This window comes from Oryzias latipes, chromosome 11 (genome assembly GCF_002234675.1).
Source record: "Oryzias latipes chromosome 11, ASM223467v1".
Classification (NCBI taxonomy): Eukaryota; Metazoa; Chordata; class Actinopteri; order Beloniformes; family Adrianichthyidae; genus Oryzias; species Oryzias latipes.
Window position 1 is genome coordinate 15,581,297 of NC_019869.2, and position 13,967 is coordinate 15,595,263.

Here is a 13,967-nt window from a genome sequence, read left to right on the forward strand (position 1 = left end):
ATGAAACTGCTCCCCCTAGTGTTCACTGTAGAGCACAACATCAACTGTAAAACCTGAAACATCACTGGGGAATTTGAACCCTTCTGATGAATATTCAAGCCAAAACATTCACCAACAAACAAATACATAAATTATTTTGCATGTGTAACCCTTGTGCTAGCTTAGATGACTCCACCCTTACTTTGATGTGTTATTCCTACCATGACAAAGGTGGATAAAGGTGGAAAGATTTCATGTAATCCATGGACACCAGTGAAGATCACAAATCATTGAAGAAAAAAGGTTCAGGGCACTGTCTAGCGGGTCTAGATGACCCAACTCCCAATGTTAAAGTGCCTAGGATAGCACAAGGGATAAATTTAAGGCTGCTACTCTCCACATTTTTTTGGATAACGAGTGCTAAAAATGTGGTTTTGTGTTTTTCAAAAACTAAACATTTTCTGCATTTTATCCATAAATGTTAACCCTCAAAACAGGCCAGTTTACTGCAAAAGAGCAATAACTCATGCCAACAAAATACAATCAAGTCAAGCTAAAAAGATGTTGAACTGCATTTCTTTTTATTATTTCCAGACACCCACCATTTCCAACATTGTCTTTTAAAAATATATTTTTAAAGTCTGCCAAAAAGAGCTTATCAAGATCTCTTAGTTTTTAAACCAAACTGGTAAAACTTCCCCTTTTGGCACTAAACTGTTGAGAAAGCAAAATATAAAGGAGATAAAAACTTTTACATTTCAACACTTCTGCAAGAATAATTTCCCCAAAGAAACAACCAAAAGGAAAACTCTATACATGCTAAATAATACCTATATTCATCTATACATTGAAAGAAAAAAATGGCAACAGCAGGTCAAAATGGAAGCTCAGGACATTTAGAGGCAAATAGTCAGTAAAGGTGGAGAATGAAAACTAAAAATTCCTTCAGTTTTCACTAGAGGACAAGGATTCTCGTTTTCAAAATTGAACCTTTTAAAGGCAATTCATGCCGATTCATTTAACCTTTTTAGGTTTCCTAGCATTTATATAATCTTCAGAAACCAACAACGTGTTTTAAACTAGGTGGTGTTTCCTAAAAGGCTTCAGAAGGCGCTGACAGCAGTAGCCCGCAATGAGAGCAGAGAGAAAGTTAAAAAAAAAAACTAAAAGAAGTAGTAGTTTGTGTCAAACCGTTAACTGTTTGGCCACATCTTCACAAAAGGTGAAAAGTCCTTAAATGACACATTTAATAAAAACAAAGTTTGGGCAGTTTGCTGAGAGGATTCAGAATTAGAGTCGATCAGCTTCAGGAGGCAGTTTTATTTAAGGCTTTTTTTTTTAAACAGCAGAACAGAAAACCTTTTTTATTCCTGAAGAAATACTTGGGAGTGATGCTTGGACGCTGAGGTGCTTCATCGATTCTGTGTGCGGTTAAACAGTGCAGCCTCAGGGTTAACAACTGAGAGAAAACATTCAAATTCTGTTCTGCAGCACTTTAGGTCAAATCTGACCATCAATTTGCAGTTTTTAAATATTCAGCCGTGAGTGGTCAGACTATTACTCTGAATTCTTAAGTCATAAACACTCAGAGACTTGATTTGTCTTCAATAATACTAACAAAAATAATCAATGCCATATTGTTTTTCTACCATCATCACTTTATTTTCCAACATCAGCCTACAGTTTTTATCATCATCAACACATAATCCATGTTAAGATTTCATCTATAAGCCACTGTTGTGCGGAGAATTTGAGTCTGAAGAGGAGGAATCGTTTTTTTAGGGGGAATTTCCTCACAGAAAAACCAGGTGGAAAATTCTGGAAAAAAGAAAGTGATTTATATCACAAAAGGGATCAATTATTTCTGGAGATGATTTCCAGCTTCAACTGTAAATGTAAATCCTGCTATTGTTCGGGTCTTAAAGGCATCTGCGGTTAACTCTTTCCATCGCCCAGCCTGCTTCCTGCCATTATTAAGACTCTGTTTCCTGCTCAGAGAGGAGTGTTTAAATGCGTTAGTCGGATTGGGGCGACATGCATCTATCAGTAAAAATGAAGCCACTGCTCATTCCAACGTCACCCTCAAGTTAAGCCACTGAGGTTAAAGGCACAGCTTTAACACGTCGTCCTCACCCACCCTCCCCCTCCAGATCCCTCTCTTCATGTGAACATTCATGTCTTCCATGTTCACTTCCTCTTCTTCTCGTGGCGTCTATAGGAGGACGCAGCGCTTTTTGGGCTTGGTGTCTGGAGGCTCCAGAGCTGCGAGGATGGCCTCATCAAAGACGTTCTTCAGACCTCTCTGGGAACCAGAAGAAATGAGACATGTAAGGAGAGATGAACATAAAGAGCACAAACAAAAAGGAAAAGTTTAGGGCGGGGGTCTCATTAAGCCTAATCTCCTATTTGTTTTGACATTCCCACCAGAAAATCTCCTCTCCATCACATCAGTTTGAGCTGAACTGAGTTTCTGCAAAGATTTCAGGACTTACTGACAAGTTGTCTGAGATGAAACGTTTACAAGACGGCCATCTTTCATTTTGACTAAATGTGTTTGTTTATTATTCCATTACTCTTGCTTACTGTGTTCTTTCAACCTTAGTCTTATTTTTGGTAATCATGCATGCACAAGTTTTGAAAATTCAATGACCTCTGGAACCAATATTTGCTCAATAAAAAGAATTTGGCATCATTTTAAAAAGAAAAGCTGAAACAGGTTTCCTGTTTATCCTGACTGTAATGAATACCGGGATAAACACCTGCTGTTATCTCACAAACCGTATGTGTGTTTTTATCCGGACACACGCGTTAAACAGCACAAAGCACTAAAGCTGTGACTTCCTGCCGTACCTGAGTGAGGGCTGAGCACTCCACGTATTTGACGGCTTTGAGCTCCCGAGCCAGTTTCTCTCCGCTCTCACAGGCCAGAGCTCGCTGCTTGTTCTTTGCCAGCTTCTCCAAAGTGTTGCTGTCGTCTCTCAGATCCACCTGAGTCCCCACCAGCAGGAAGGGCGTCCGTGGACAGTGGTGGGAGATTTCTGGCACCCACTGAGAAAAACAACCTGCAGGTCAGAGCTGGCTCACTTGTGATTACGTTTACTCAAAGAAATGTACGCTAAGGATACATTTTACTGGTGATTTAATGTTACATTGATTCATCCCATTTTTAAAAGTTTTTTCTGTTATCTTTAATATTTTCAGGAGAGTGAATACTTTAACAGACTATGTGTGTCAAAAATGAATAAAAATGTGAACACAAAATGTCATCAGCAACAGAACTCATACTGCCATCTAGGGATACCACATGTGTGTGTGTGTTTGTGTGCAGATTTCACAAAAAACAAAACATGAAACAAAACAAAAAAACACAAGCAGAGCAACCTTTGACTTGAGACATCAGATTTGTTTGAGAAACAAAATACCGGTAAAAAATTAAATTAGACAGACTTGATCCTGTAGCTGAGTTTATAGCCAAACTGACCTGGTACTTTTGTTTTGAAATCTGCCTCAAACAGGAAGTCCTGATCTTTGCCCAGAACAGAGCGGCTGGAATAACTAGCATTTCTACAGTTAGAAAAATTATTACTCTCCGTCTATGATAAAAATGTTGGACGGCTGACAAGTGACAGGAGGAAACTGCTAATGAAAGTAAATAGTTTAAAAAAATTTGGTTTGAAAAGTTGTAATTTTTTGTTTTTAAATTATTTTTTTTAACCTTTTTAAAAAATTTGGTTTCAGGCATTTCTTTCCTTCATTAATTTATATTTTGGGCAAATGTAATGAAAAGCAACGCTGCATATCAAACCTTTTCTCTGACGTTCTCAAAGGAAGAAGGAGATACAACGGAGAAACAAACAAGGAAGACGTCTGTCTGAGGGTAGCTAAGCGGCCGCAGTCTGTCATAGTCCTCCTGACCTGCAGGGGGCGACACAAAAACATTCTGAGTAAAAATAAGCAAATTCATCTACATTTTTTTGTCTCTTAGTTTGTTCGTTTTAGGATATATGAATGTACATGAATGTATGTATGAAGATGTATGTGTACCTGCAGTGTCAAAAAGGCCTAAAGTGTACGGTTCCCCGCCGATCATCACTGTCACCGCATAGTTGTCAAAAACCTGAGGAAGACAGAAGAGGGTTGGGGGGGTGAAACGGCTTTTAAATTATGGTTTCCAAAAACAAAGAGATGTATGTTACACCTTTACACAAAAACAAACACGACCACAAATGTGACAAGTTAACTTGTCCAAAATTTGAGTAGGAATCAAATGCCAATGTATGAGCTAAAGTGAAATAGATGAGTCAACCTCAAACTTCTGTGCACGCCATTTGTTATTCTTCATGCCAAAAATGTGCTTTAATTATAGGGTTCATTTTTTCATAAAGCAGCGTCAACAAGTCTGCTATCAGGGTACGCCTCCAGGGCTCACTTTGTGTGCTGTGATTCACATCATTGACAGAAACAGAAAAAAAAATACACAACCAACAAAGGAGTAACCCTCACCCTCACAATGCTCCACCCTCATGCGGGTCGAAACCAAGTCTTTAGATTTGACATCGCTGACTCATGGTCAGGTTGAGTGTTCTCAACTACGGTGGCTTTGTGGTTCACGAAAATCAGGATCGACAGGGTTGGGAAAGGTTCTGAACCCAAACAGCGGCTAGACATTGATCTGTGGTTGCATTGAGCTGCTCTCAGGTATAAACGGGAAAATGTGGGAATAATAATATATAATAATAATTAAAAAAAAAAAAAAAAAAGAGTATTTGCTCTGTTTGGACCCCCACTAGTCTGATAAAAGTTCAGTGCCTCAGTTCCCCCTCCCCTCCGGTTTCATCATTTCCATGCCTCCAGGCTTCTAAGTGCAATAAAGAACAGGAAGGTCTCAACATTCCAGGTAAACCAAACTAAATCCGTCTACATGAGCACAAATTCCAACCACGGCTTTGACACGCCCACCTCCTGCGCTCACATGGCCACACCTGGTCATCTCTGTACGATCAAATGACTGATCTGGAAGATCTGATGCAGCTCTGAGAGAACATCTGAAAACACCAGACGACATGTTTGGCAGGAGGACAGAATTTCTGAGGCTCACAGCAGCTGAACTTTTTCATTTTGCATTTGATAAAACCTCAGCAAACCACAGATATCCATGTTCTTTTTATGATAGAACATAGATTTGTGTCAAACCTATTAATGAAAGTATACATAAACAAAAACTTCTGTTTTTGCAATGCTCTGATTTTTTCGTTTCAATATTCCCAGACCAGTAAGTTTTTAATCTGTAGACCTTTTTGCACATTTACATATAGAACAGTAATAAATCTGATGATTTTACACTTAGTAAACAAAAACTCTTCTCTGCAAAGATGGTGCTGACGCTGCTGCTATGAAATTAAGGGGTGAAAAAAATGGACGCTTTTCAATAGTTGTTCTTTGATAAAGTGGTCAAACATTTCAAACTTTTACTCTACATTAGAAAAATATTGGGAAGCAACTTTGAAAGAGTTTCCAGTAAAAAGTGCGGTTGAAAAACAAAGAAACATGAAGGAGGAGCTGAACTCTGATAAAAACTAGGAAGTCTATCACCTGCCCCGTCTTAGAGACACTCGTGCAAAAGATGACCTGGAAGTTTTGTTTTGAAACCTCAAACAGGAAGTGCTGGTCTTTAAGTCACAACAGTACAGCTGGAATGACTCACAAGTATCAAACACTGTTAAACTTATTTCTATGCATGACAAACTGCTGTAAAATTGAAGTTCACTAAACGAACATTTTCACTCAAAAAAAAAAAAATGAAACTGTTGACAAACAAAGACCTAAGGCGATCCTGCAGTCACTGAAAACTGGAAATAAAACCAAGAACCGTCTCAACACCAACACTTTTTTAAGCTTTCTAAAAAAAACAAAAAAAAACAAAAGAAACCCTCAGGTCAATGCTTTTCACCACATACCCATTTTTTACTTGTCTTCTGACTAAAAAGGTTTTATTTTTGTCCAAAATAAAACAGATTGATCTAAATGTCTGAAATGTAACTAATTTAACTTCTGACTTAGGACTTAAAACACAAGCAAAAATACCACCTGAATCAGAGTCTATCCATCATTATCTCTTCTATTCATATTTGTTTTTATATTTTTATATTCAGTAATATTCAACTGCCTGAAATTTATAAAAATAAATAAAGGAACCCCTGCAGAGATTAAGAAATATTTTCTAGAGGAAACTTCCTCTCTCCTAATTGTGTCAATAGTCTGCTGACTAACAGGAAACAGCACAACCAGATGCAGAAAAGCTGCAGAGGCTAAGACAAAAACACATTTGCATACAGTCGGAGGGATTAATGATCTGCAGTTACAGCAGATTCTCTCTGAAAGCAGTAAATTGTGGACTACACATTTATAAAATGCAAATGAACTTTTATTTGTCTCTAAGTTGTTTCTAAGTTGCAACTTGAAAGCTGTGATTATCTTCAGAGGATAATGAAGACAGGAAGGGGATGTTGTGTGTTTGACACAAACAATAGGACAATAAACCAGAAAAACACTCAGAACAGCTGCTGACTGACCAACAGCTTTGGCACTTTTGGATCGCAAGAACAGATAAGCAAATTCTATATTTTAAGGAGGAATTTGGAATTGAAGTATTAAACTAAACACATTGATGCAAGAAACAAAACTTTGAGATAATATGGCCTCAAGTTGTTGTTAAACTTTCGGCATGTCCCTTCAGGGGTCGCCACAGCCAATCAGCTTTCACTGAGGGTGAGCTTTCACAGGCGGTTTGGCAGAGATTCTTATGCTGGATGTCCTTCCTGACACGACCCTGTATTTTATCTGGGCTGAGGGACCGGCACAGGGGACCCAGACTTGGGCCCCCTTGTGGCTACATAGTTAGGCAGTAGCGCGAAGGGTCTTGCTCAAGGACCCACACTGGATTCAGCTCATACCCAACCCTGGAAAAGGAACCCTGGTTTCCCATGCGCCATGTCCTACATGCAGCCAACCAGCCTCAAAATGTGGCCTTAAATCAAGTTGGTCAAACTTTTACCCAACAAACAATGGCAGCACATTCAAATGTCTCACAATTCACAAGATCTTCACAACTATAAAGACAAACAAAAAATATATTTGATAAACAAAAATGACCACTTCTCACTGATGCAAACTCAGAAAACTGAAAAAAATAGATTAAATTGTAAGGAAAAAATATGAAAGAGATGGTGAGACTCAGAGATCCAGCAGCCAAAATGTGGGGCTTTGCGTGAAAAGTGGAGCTTAAGTTTGTTCTTAAGCTGGAGAACCTGAGGGGTCCCTAACACACCAAACTGCTGCTGCTGCTGCTGCTCAGCATATATATAACAGGAACTCTGTAATTGTTTACATGTAGGAGCGTAAAGACAGAATTTACCGGTAAATCATTCAACCAAACACCAAGATTTATAGTTTAGTAACTTGCAAGCTGACCTCAGAACTCAACATCTAATTAGCCATACTATAAATTGTTTAAGAATTACAAATTGTCAAAAAAACAAAACCAAATGAACAATCATTGCTTTGTTGAAATACCCAAAATCTTTATTAAAAGTCAGACTGTTAACAGCAGCCCACAGCTCCGTTGTTTCCAACAGACTGTTTTCCAACGGAACTCCTGTTTTTCTTCCACATTTTTATTTTTTGTCATTTCAAATTCCTGGTCAAATGTTTGTGCATTTATCCGTTATGTCTCTTCTTGTGTGGTGAATTTGTCTTTTTTTATTTTAGGTGGTTTTAGTTCACAGTTGTCCTTATCCTTTCCTTCACGAGAGCTTTTCTTGATTTGTTCATGATTTTTCTGTTGGATTGGCTTTTATCTGTGAGCTTGGTGGTGTAATGTTCTCCCGTTTGCATCTTAGATGTTTGTCTTCAGCTTTTCGAGACGGTAGGATGATGCTGCGTCCTTGTTCAGAACTTTCATGTAGTAAAAATATCAAATTTTAGTGGAAGAAGAAAAGAACTTGATAAACAAACGCTAAACATACTAACATACGCATTTTTCCGACAAATGATAAAGATGTTTTACTGCTAACCTACAATCTTCCTCAGATGTTTTTGTGCTCATCATGACGCTTCATTATCAGCTGCTTGTGATGGGCGTGGCCTGCCGGATAAACTTGTCAGGTTTATTGGAGTGACCACGCCCCCCTTTCATGAGGTCATGGCTTTGGGAGAAAAGGATTTCACTTACACCATCGTTTGACTTCAACATAAACAATCATGACAAGCTCAAGACCTTCTGCAAAAGATTCAAAGCTAGTGGGTGAAACATCTCAAAATAAATTAAATCTTTACGATTCCATTTGTCAGACAAAAATAAAAAATTCTGCAACAGTAAGACAAAAAGAATTGAGTTTCTCTACTAGATGAGGACGAGCATTCTGCTTTTGTCTCCTTAAGAATCAGCTGCATTTCAGTTCATTTGTGTGATGTCCGTTCAATGCAGTGTCACTTCCTGTGTGACACCAACAAACCCTGCCACCGTGTGTTCGCTGAGAGTCTCTTTGGCGTTGCATCAGAAGGCGCCGCATGTGTGAGGATTTACGCTCCAGGTTACTCACCGTGGGCACGTATTCAGAGGGAAACTTGTTAGTCGTATATGAGATGAGCAGGCAGGTCTTCCCCACTGCACCGTCTCCCACCACCACACACTTTATGGTCTGCATCTGGGGGGGAGGATGCAGCAAATTCAAGATGTAAGAAAGGAACTCGTATGAAAGAGGAATTGTAGTCTTTAGAAGTGTCAAGATGGAAAAAAATACAATTCTTCTCAGAGCAGCAATAAACAGTTTTCAGACTCACAGCATCTGGAAAACTACATTAAATTTGCATCTAAAAGAGCACATCCAAAGACTTTATCATTAAAATTCTAATTTTTTAAAAGCAAAATGATACTTGGCAAAGAAACATGACCATAACTACAAATCTGTTAGACGGCAGAAATCTAAAGCTGCTTTTTGAAACTAAAAACTCTAATTTAACAAATAGCCTCGACAGAGGTTCTGACTCATTTCATTTATGGCTGTGCAACACAGCTAACTTCCTTTATTGATTATTTTTTTAAAGTTATATTTGTTTTCATATTTGTTTTTTGTCTACCTTTATCTCAGCATTGATATTGTTGTCATTGACAGACATGCCGTGATTGTTTGTTGAATATTTGCTTCAATTAAAAAAAAAAAAAAAACACAGCTAACTTCCTGATTTGATTTAAACCACAAGTTCATGATTAAGTTGTTCACATTCCTTTTCCCTTGTTTTGCTTGAACAGAGTTTTGTGTCCCACTTTGACATTTAAACTCAACAAAAGCTGGGGTAGAGTTTCTTAAAATTGTAAATGCACACATTAAACAGCAAAGCAGCTTTCTGCTGGAGAAAACCAAAATAACAAAATGCATTTTGTGAATCTATGACACTTGATGTGAATAAAGATGGATTCAAATGCGAAAAAAAGATCTTAAATGATGCTTTAGTTCATTTTAACTGCAGATTCCTGTTCATAATGTGTCATTTTAGCCCAACTTTCACTATAGAAGCTGTAGGATCTAATGATTTAAACACAAAGCTGACTAACAGAGAAATAATTGAAAGATTGAGGATGAAAACCCTTCTCATTGTTCGGCGTGCCTCAGCAGCGTGTAAACACTGAGGCCTTTCAGCCTGCATGCATCAGGTGGCAGGCTAACTGGAATGCCGTGACTAAACCAGCGAGCCGACTGCGAGAAAAGTTGATGGCAACAGTGACCACGCTGTAAAGCGCTGTTTACTTCATAATAGAGAAATAAACCTGTGACCACTCGAACGGTATGCAGTTCACAAACCCGGCGGCTGAGAGGGACAATGGTAGACAGTCTGCTCTGCCACCTCTTCACTGGCTTTTTGTTGGAGCTGTTTGGCTGCAGAAGCATTCAGCTGAACTCTGAGTCAGGGACAAGGTGGTCCTGGTGCGACGGGTCGGCGACACCAGCCAGGACAGACGCGTATGTAGGAATAACTCTGGATGCTTAGTGCAAACATTTCCCTTTCGTTCCCAGTTTAATCACACTGTTATCTGACGCATCAAGTTGAGCCTGTTTTACAATCACTGGCAGTAAGAGATTCAAAAGATGAAACAGGTTTCATCTTACTTTAAAAATAGTAATTTCCTACGCTTCTAGAGTTTCTATACTCAATGTATTTGTCAAAACATACAAAAAACCAAAACATTAAAAGACCTTTAAAAGTTGAAATGTCAAAAACTTTTTTACTTTTTATTTTATTTAGGAAAAGTGACATTTTGTTACAATTTTAAGACTAAATCTTTGGGCTCTGGACACTCAGCATTTATCAAATTCATGCTAATGAAGAACACAACAGAGAAACTCCAGAGGATAAGTAATATAAGTCAGTGGATGTAAGCCGTGTTAGCAAAACACAGCTAATTACCTGAAAATAGTTAAAAGACAAACTGGAAACTGTAATTATGTGACAAAGTGAAGCAATTAAACATGCCAATAAAAAAACACGTCTTTTGAATTCAATTTTGCCACAAAAACTGACTTTACATCTATAATTGAGATTTACAAAACACTTTGAAAGAAGAAAAGCAACAAATACAAGTATATATTTCAATTCTGACATGATTTCAGTTGTTTCAAAAAACAAAAGTCAACATTTCCAAGCTAATTTCTTTTCCCTCAAAAAATGTTTTTATTTTTATTTTATTTCATATGTTCTTGCAATGTTTACGTTAGTTTTGTTTTGTTTAGAGGCAACATGTTGACATTTATTTAGAGCCTGCAGAGGCACAAAGGTTATGACTAAATGGTGCTTAAAAGAAATGTTATTGAAGGAAAAAGTCCCAGACAAACTGAAAACTACCAGTTCATAGTCATATGGTCTATTAACAAATAATACACAATCATGCCAATAGGAACAATGATTTTCATTTCATTTGGATTTCATAAAAATAAACAAATAGAAGAGTTAAATCATTTAAATACATGTAAAAACAACAGTCTGGGATGTCAATTGTATTTATGAATCTGTTTTTGCGTGATTTTAATGGCAATCGTGTAAGAAAGTGAAGACTTTGTCTGTGCTAATTATTTTTCATTTAAACTTGTTTTAAATTACTTTAATATTCTTTTCCTTTATAAAGTGGCTTTGAAGCGAAGCTCTGCAGTTTTGCCTTTTGACTCATATAAGAATTAAAGAAAAAGAAAAAAAGGAAATAGCCCTATACTGGTCAGGCAAAACCACAACAAAAACAAATAAATAAATAATCCTAAACTAAATTAGAAACGAGGAGTGCAGAAGTCTTTAGTAACGCCGTTAAAAAAAGATCATTTTGAAAGTTATATATTTAGGTTTTTCACCAACTTTCTTCCAAGTGTTTCTGTTTTGAGACACTTCCGCATGGCGGCGGGGGAACAACCAACAAACGTTTCGGTCTTATTATCGGTTGGGTCTCAAGGGGAAAACTAAACATCCTCTTAAGAATATGGTTTTAAGTTTAAAACACTTTTAGCATCTATAGTCTGACAGCTAAATCCAACTGAAAGTTCAGGAAACTTGCTAATATCAGCGAGCTCGGGGCTAACATTAGTCACATCCGCCAGACCCCCACCCTCTGAAAAACACCTGTTTAGTCAACTTATATATACATTTAACAGCCTAAAAATGTAACTAAGAACTAATTATAAACGTGTAACACGGGACCGAGTTGTTAATTTGTTCAGATTAGTTAACCTAAACTTCACCGGCAACTTCTAACTTTTGGCTTCACCGCTCCGCTAGTTTAGTTAGCTAAAGGAAGTCGTTTGTTTTGACAGCTGCCGGTTAACAGAAAAGGTCGGCAGCAAATTAACAATCTTTCCTTTTAAAGCAGGAACATCTTTTCAAAAATAATTTGAGGTTTGTGAATCAATTTCTTTTACTTATCGTCGATAAATCACATTCAATGACAGCTCTTACCTCGTTCGCTCTCAGCCTGAGTGCTGGTGAAGTGCTGCGTTCAAGGGCTTCACGTACATTCCTACTTACTTCCGTTCCAGCGGAAGTCTGAACAATAACGTGTGTTCTGTTCAAGTTCCACGAGATGTTTTGTGCTTTACACGTGTCTGACATTTTATTCGTGCGTTGTGTTCGTGGTGGTGTGTCTTTGTGAAACTAAGAAAAATAGGCATAATCCTGTTAAATCACTGAATTAAGTAAAAACCATCAGCCAATTTGTGACCGATTTAGTTTGGTTGTCTGATGCGAAGTAGTTCAAAAGGTCAATAAAATACTTCTAATCCTCAAAAAGTTCACCTATTTTGTCACAAGTGGTTTAAATTATTATTAAAAGGGTTGAACAATTAACTCACAATTAATTCATGCCACAGTTTGGGAATGACTCAACACTTGACCCACAGAAATGCCTTTACCTGACTGTCCGCTAGAGGGAAACAAAGAGCAGATTCTGAAGAATGAACAATGGTCAATGACTGCAATAATTTTGAGAATGATAGCATTCAAATTATTATTATTAGTTGTATTTAAATAATTTACTAATTAAAAATTTATGTGACAGGTTGTTAACTTTGCTGTGAATAAATCATTGTAATTTGCAATTGTTCACACTCCAAATACTTTTCCAATAAGGAAATTATATTTCAAAGACACGAAAGCTAGGCTCACAACACATATTTTGTTATTTAAATCTAAATAATGCCAAATGATGTATTTGTGTAGTAAATTTAAAGAATGATTAGATGTTTTATGTGATAACTTTCGTACTTGCAGCTGACAAAAAATGCGACGCGAAGCAGCCCTGCTGATGCATGAGTTTATTTTGGCTGGCCTGGCTGACAGTCTGTTGTAGGTGGAGGGGAAACTGGCCAAATGGAAAAGGCCAGCCGACCTTCAGCGTAACACAGCAGTAGAAGAGATAATTACAATGCATTTTTCTCCCTTCCTCTCCCTCTGGGTCTCCCTTTTATTTCCAGCTTCACATACCAGTACTTTTTTTTTAATGTTACTCTTCTAACTGGTCTATACTCTTCTTTTTATTTCTTTGTAGCATCTTCCTGATCTCTTCTTTTCACTCCACTTCCACCCCACTCCCTCCACATGTGTGTCTATCAGTCACTCAGCTGTGGATAACCAGCGGGATGGATGTCAAGGACGTTTTGCAGCTTGTCTCTCAAAGATAATCCCATTAAACTTGAGAATTTAATTATAGATTATCTTGCACGCTCACACACTGACACGCATGTGTGCCCATAGATAAGCACATTCAGACTATATGCACTCAGGTGGGCTTCTGCACATGCCCGTGCACACAAACACACACAAGAAAGAAATAAGATCACAGGAGAGGATGTCACACACCTGTGCACACACAAGCACCACACAGCCATGTAAAGGGAAAAAATACTGGCCTCACCCCTTTTGACCTGTCAACATGTATCAGTGTCACCCTCCAGTCAGTATTAGCAACTTCCCCACTCTGTTTTTAAAGCGGCAAGGACACAGCTCAACAGTATTCTGCAGCAAGCAAAGGAACCAAACTGACCACTTACTCACAGACTGCTAAAATGTCCTTTTTCTTGTGATTATTCCTCCATATAGCTCATAATTTGTTGGTTTATTCAGATTTTAACAACTCTTGCATTGTCTCTATACAGCATGAAAGCAGCTCCACCGGTGCATTTCGGTAAATCCAGGTTACCATAGCAACTGGGCATTTTTTTCCACTGTGTCCAAAATTACAGGTGAACGTTGCTAAAACAACAAAACCAAAAACTGTAATTGGCAAACAAATGTATTTGTATTTTAAATGTATTTTCCAAAGCCTGTAAGTCAACAATCATTATACAAACAAAGGTTTAAGCAACACTGAGATTTTGACAACCTGCCAACAGGAAAGATGAGGAAAGATATTAGAATATGTGTGACAATGAAGAGAAATGTACTAATATTTGTTG

General features: G+C 37.8%; 1 protein-coding gene across 1 annotated transcript; it reads right to left on the bottom strand.

Annotated features, from left to right (window-relative positions):
- Positions 1 to 543: 543 nt before the first annotated feature.
- LOC101164658 (cell division control protein 42 homolog) lies at positions 544 to 12,141 on the bottom strand. The gene is made up of 6 exons (XM_004074052.4): positions 11,974 to 12,141; positions 8,580 to 8,684; positions 4,024 to 4,096; positions 3,785 to 3,894; positions 2,830 to 3,027; positions 544 to 2,281 (listed from the first exon to the last, which is right to left on the bottom strand). The coding sequence occupies exons 1-6, from the start codon at positions 12,124 to 12,126 to the stop codon at positions 2,192 to 2,194; spliced, it is 729 nt and encodes a 242-aa protein (XP_004074100.2). The 5' UTR covers positions 12,127 to 12,141; the 3' UTR covers positions 544 to 2,191.
- Between the last annotated feature and the right edge of the window lie 1,826 nt (positions 12,142 to 13,967).

Bases quoted from the DNA above. Each gene is read 5' to 3' on its own strand.
- LOC101164658 (XM_004074052.4), bottom strand. From the start codon at position 12,126: ATGTCAGACACGTGTAAAGCACAAAACATCTCGTGGAACTTGAACAGA. The intron at 4,097-8,579 runs GTGAGTAACCTG...TGTCTTCCTCAG, and splicing joins CCTCTGAATACGTGCCCACG to GTTTTTGACAACTATGCGGT. The intron at 3,028-3,784 runs GTTTGATATGCA...TGTTTTTCTCAG, and splicing joins TTGAGAACGTCAGAGAAAAG to TGGGTGCCAGAAATCTCCCA.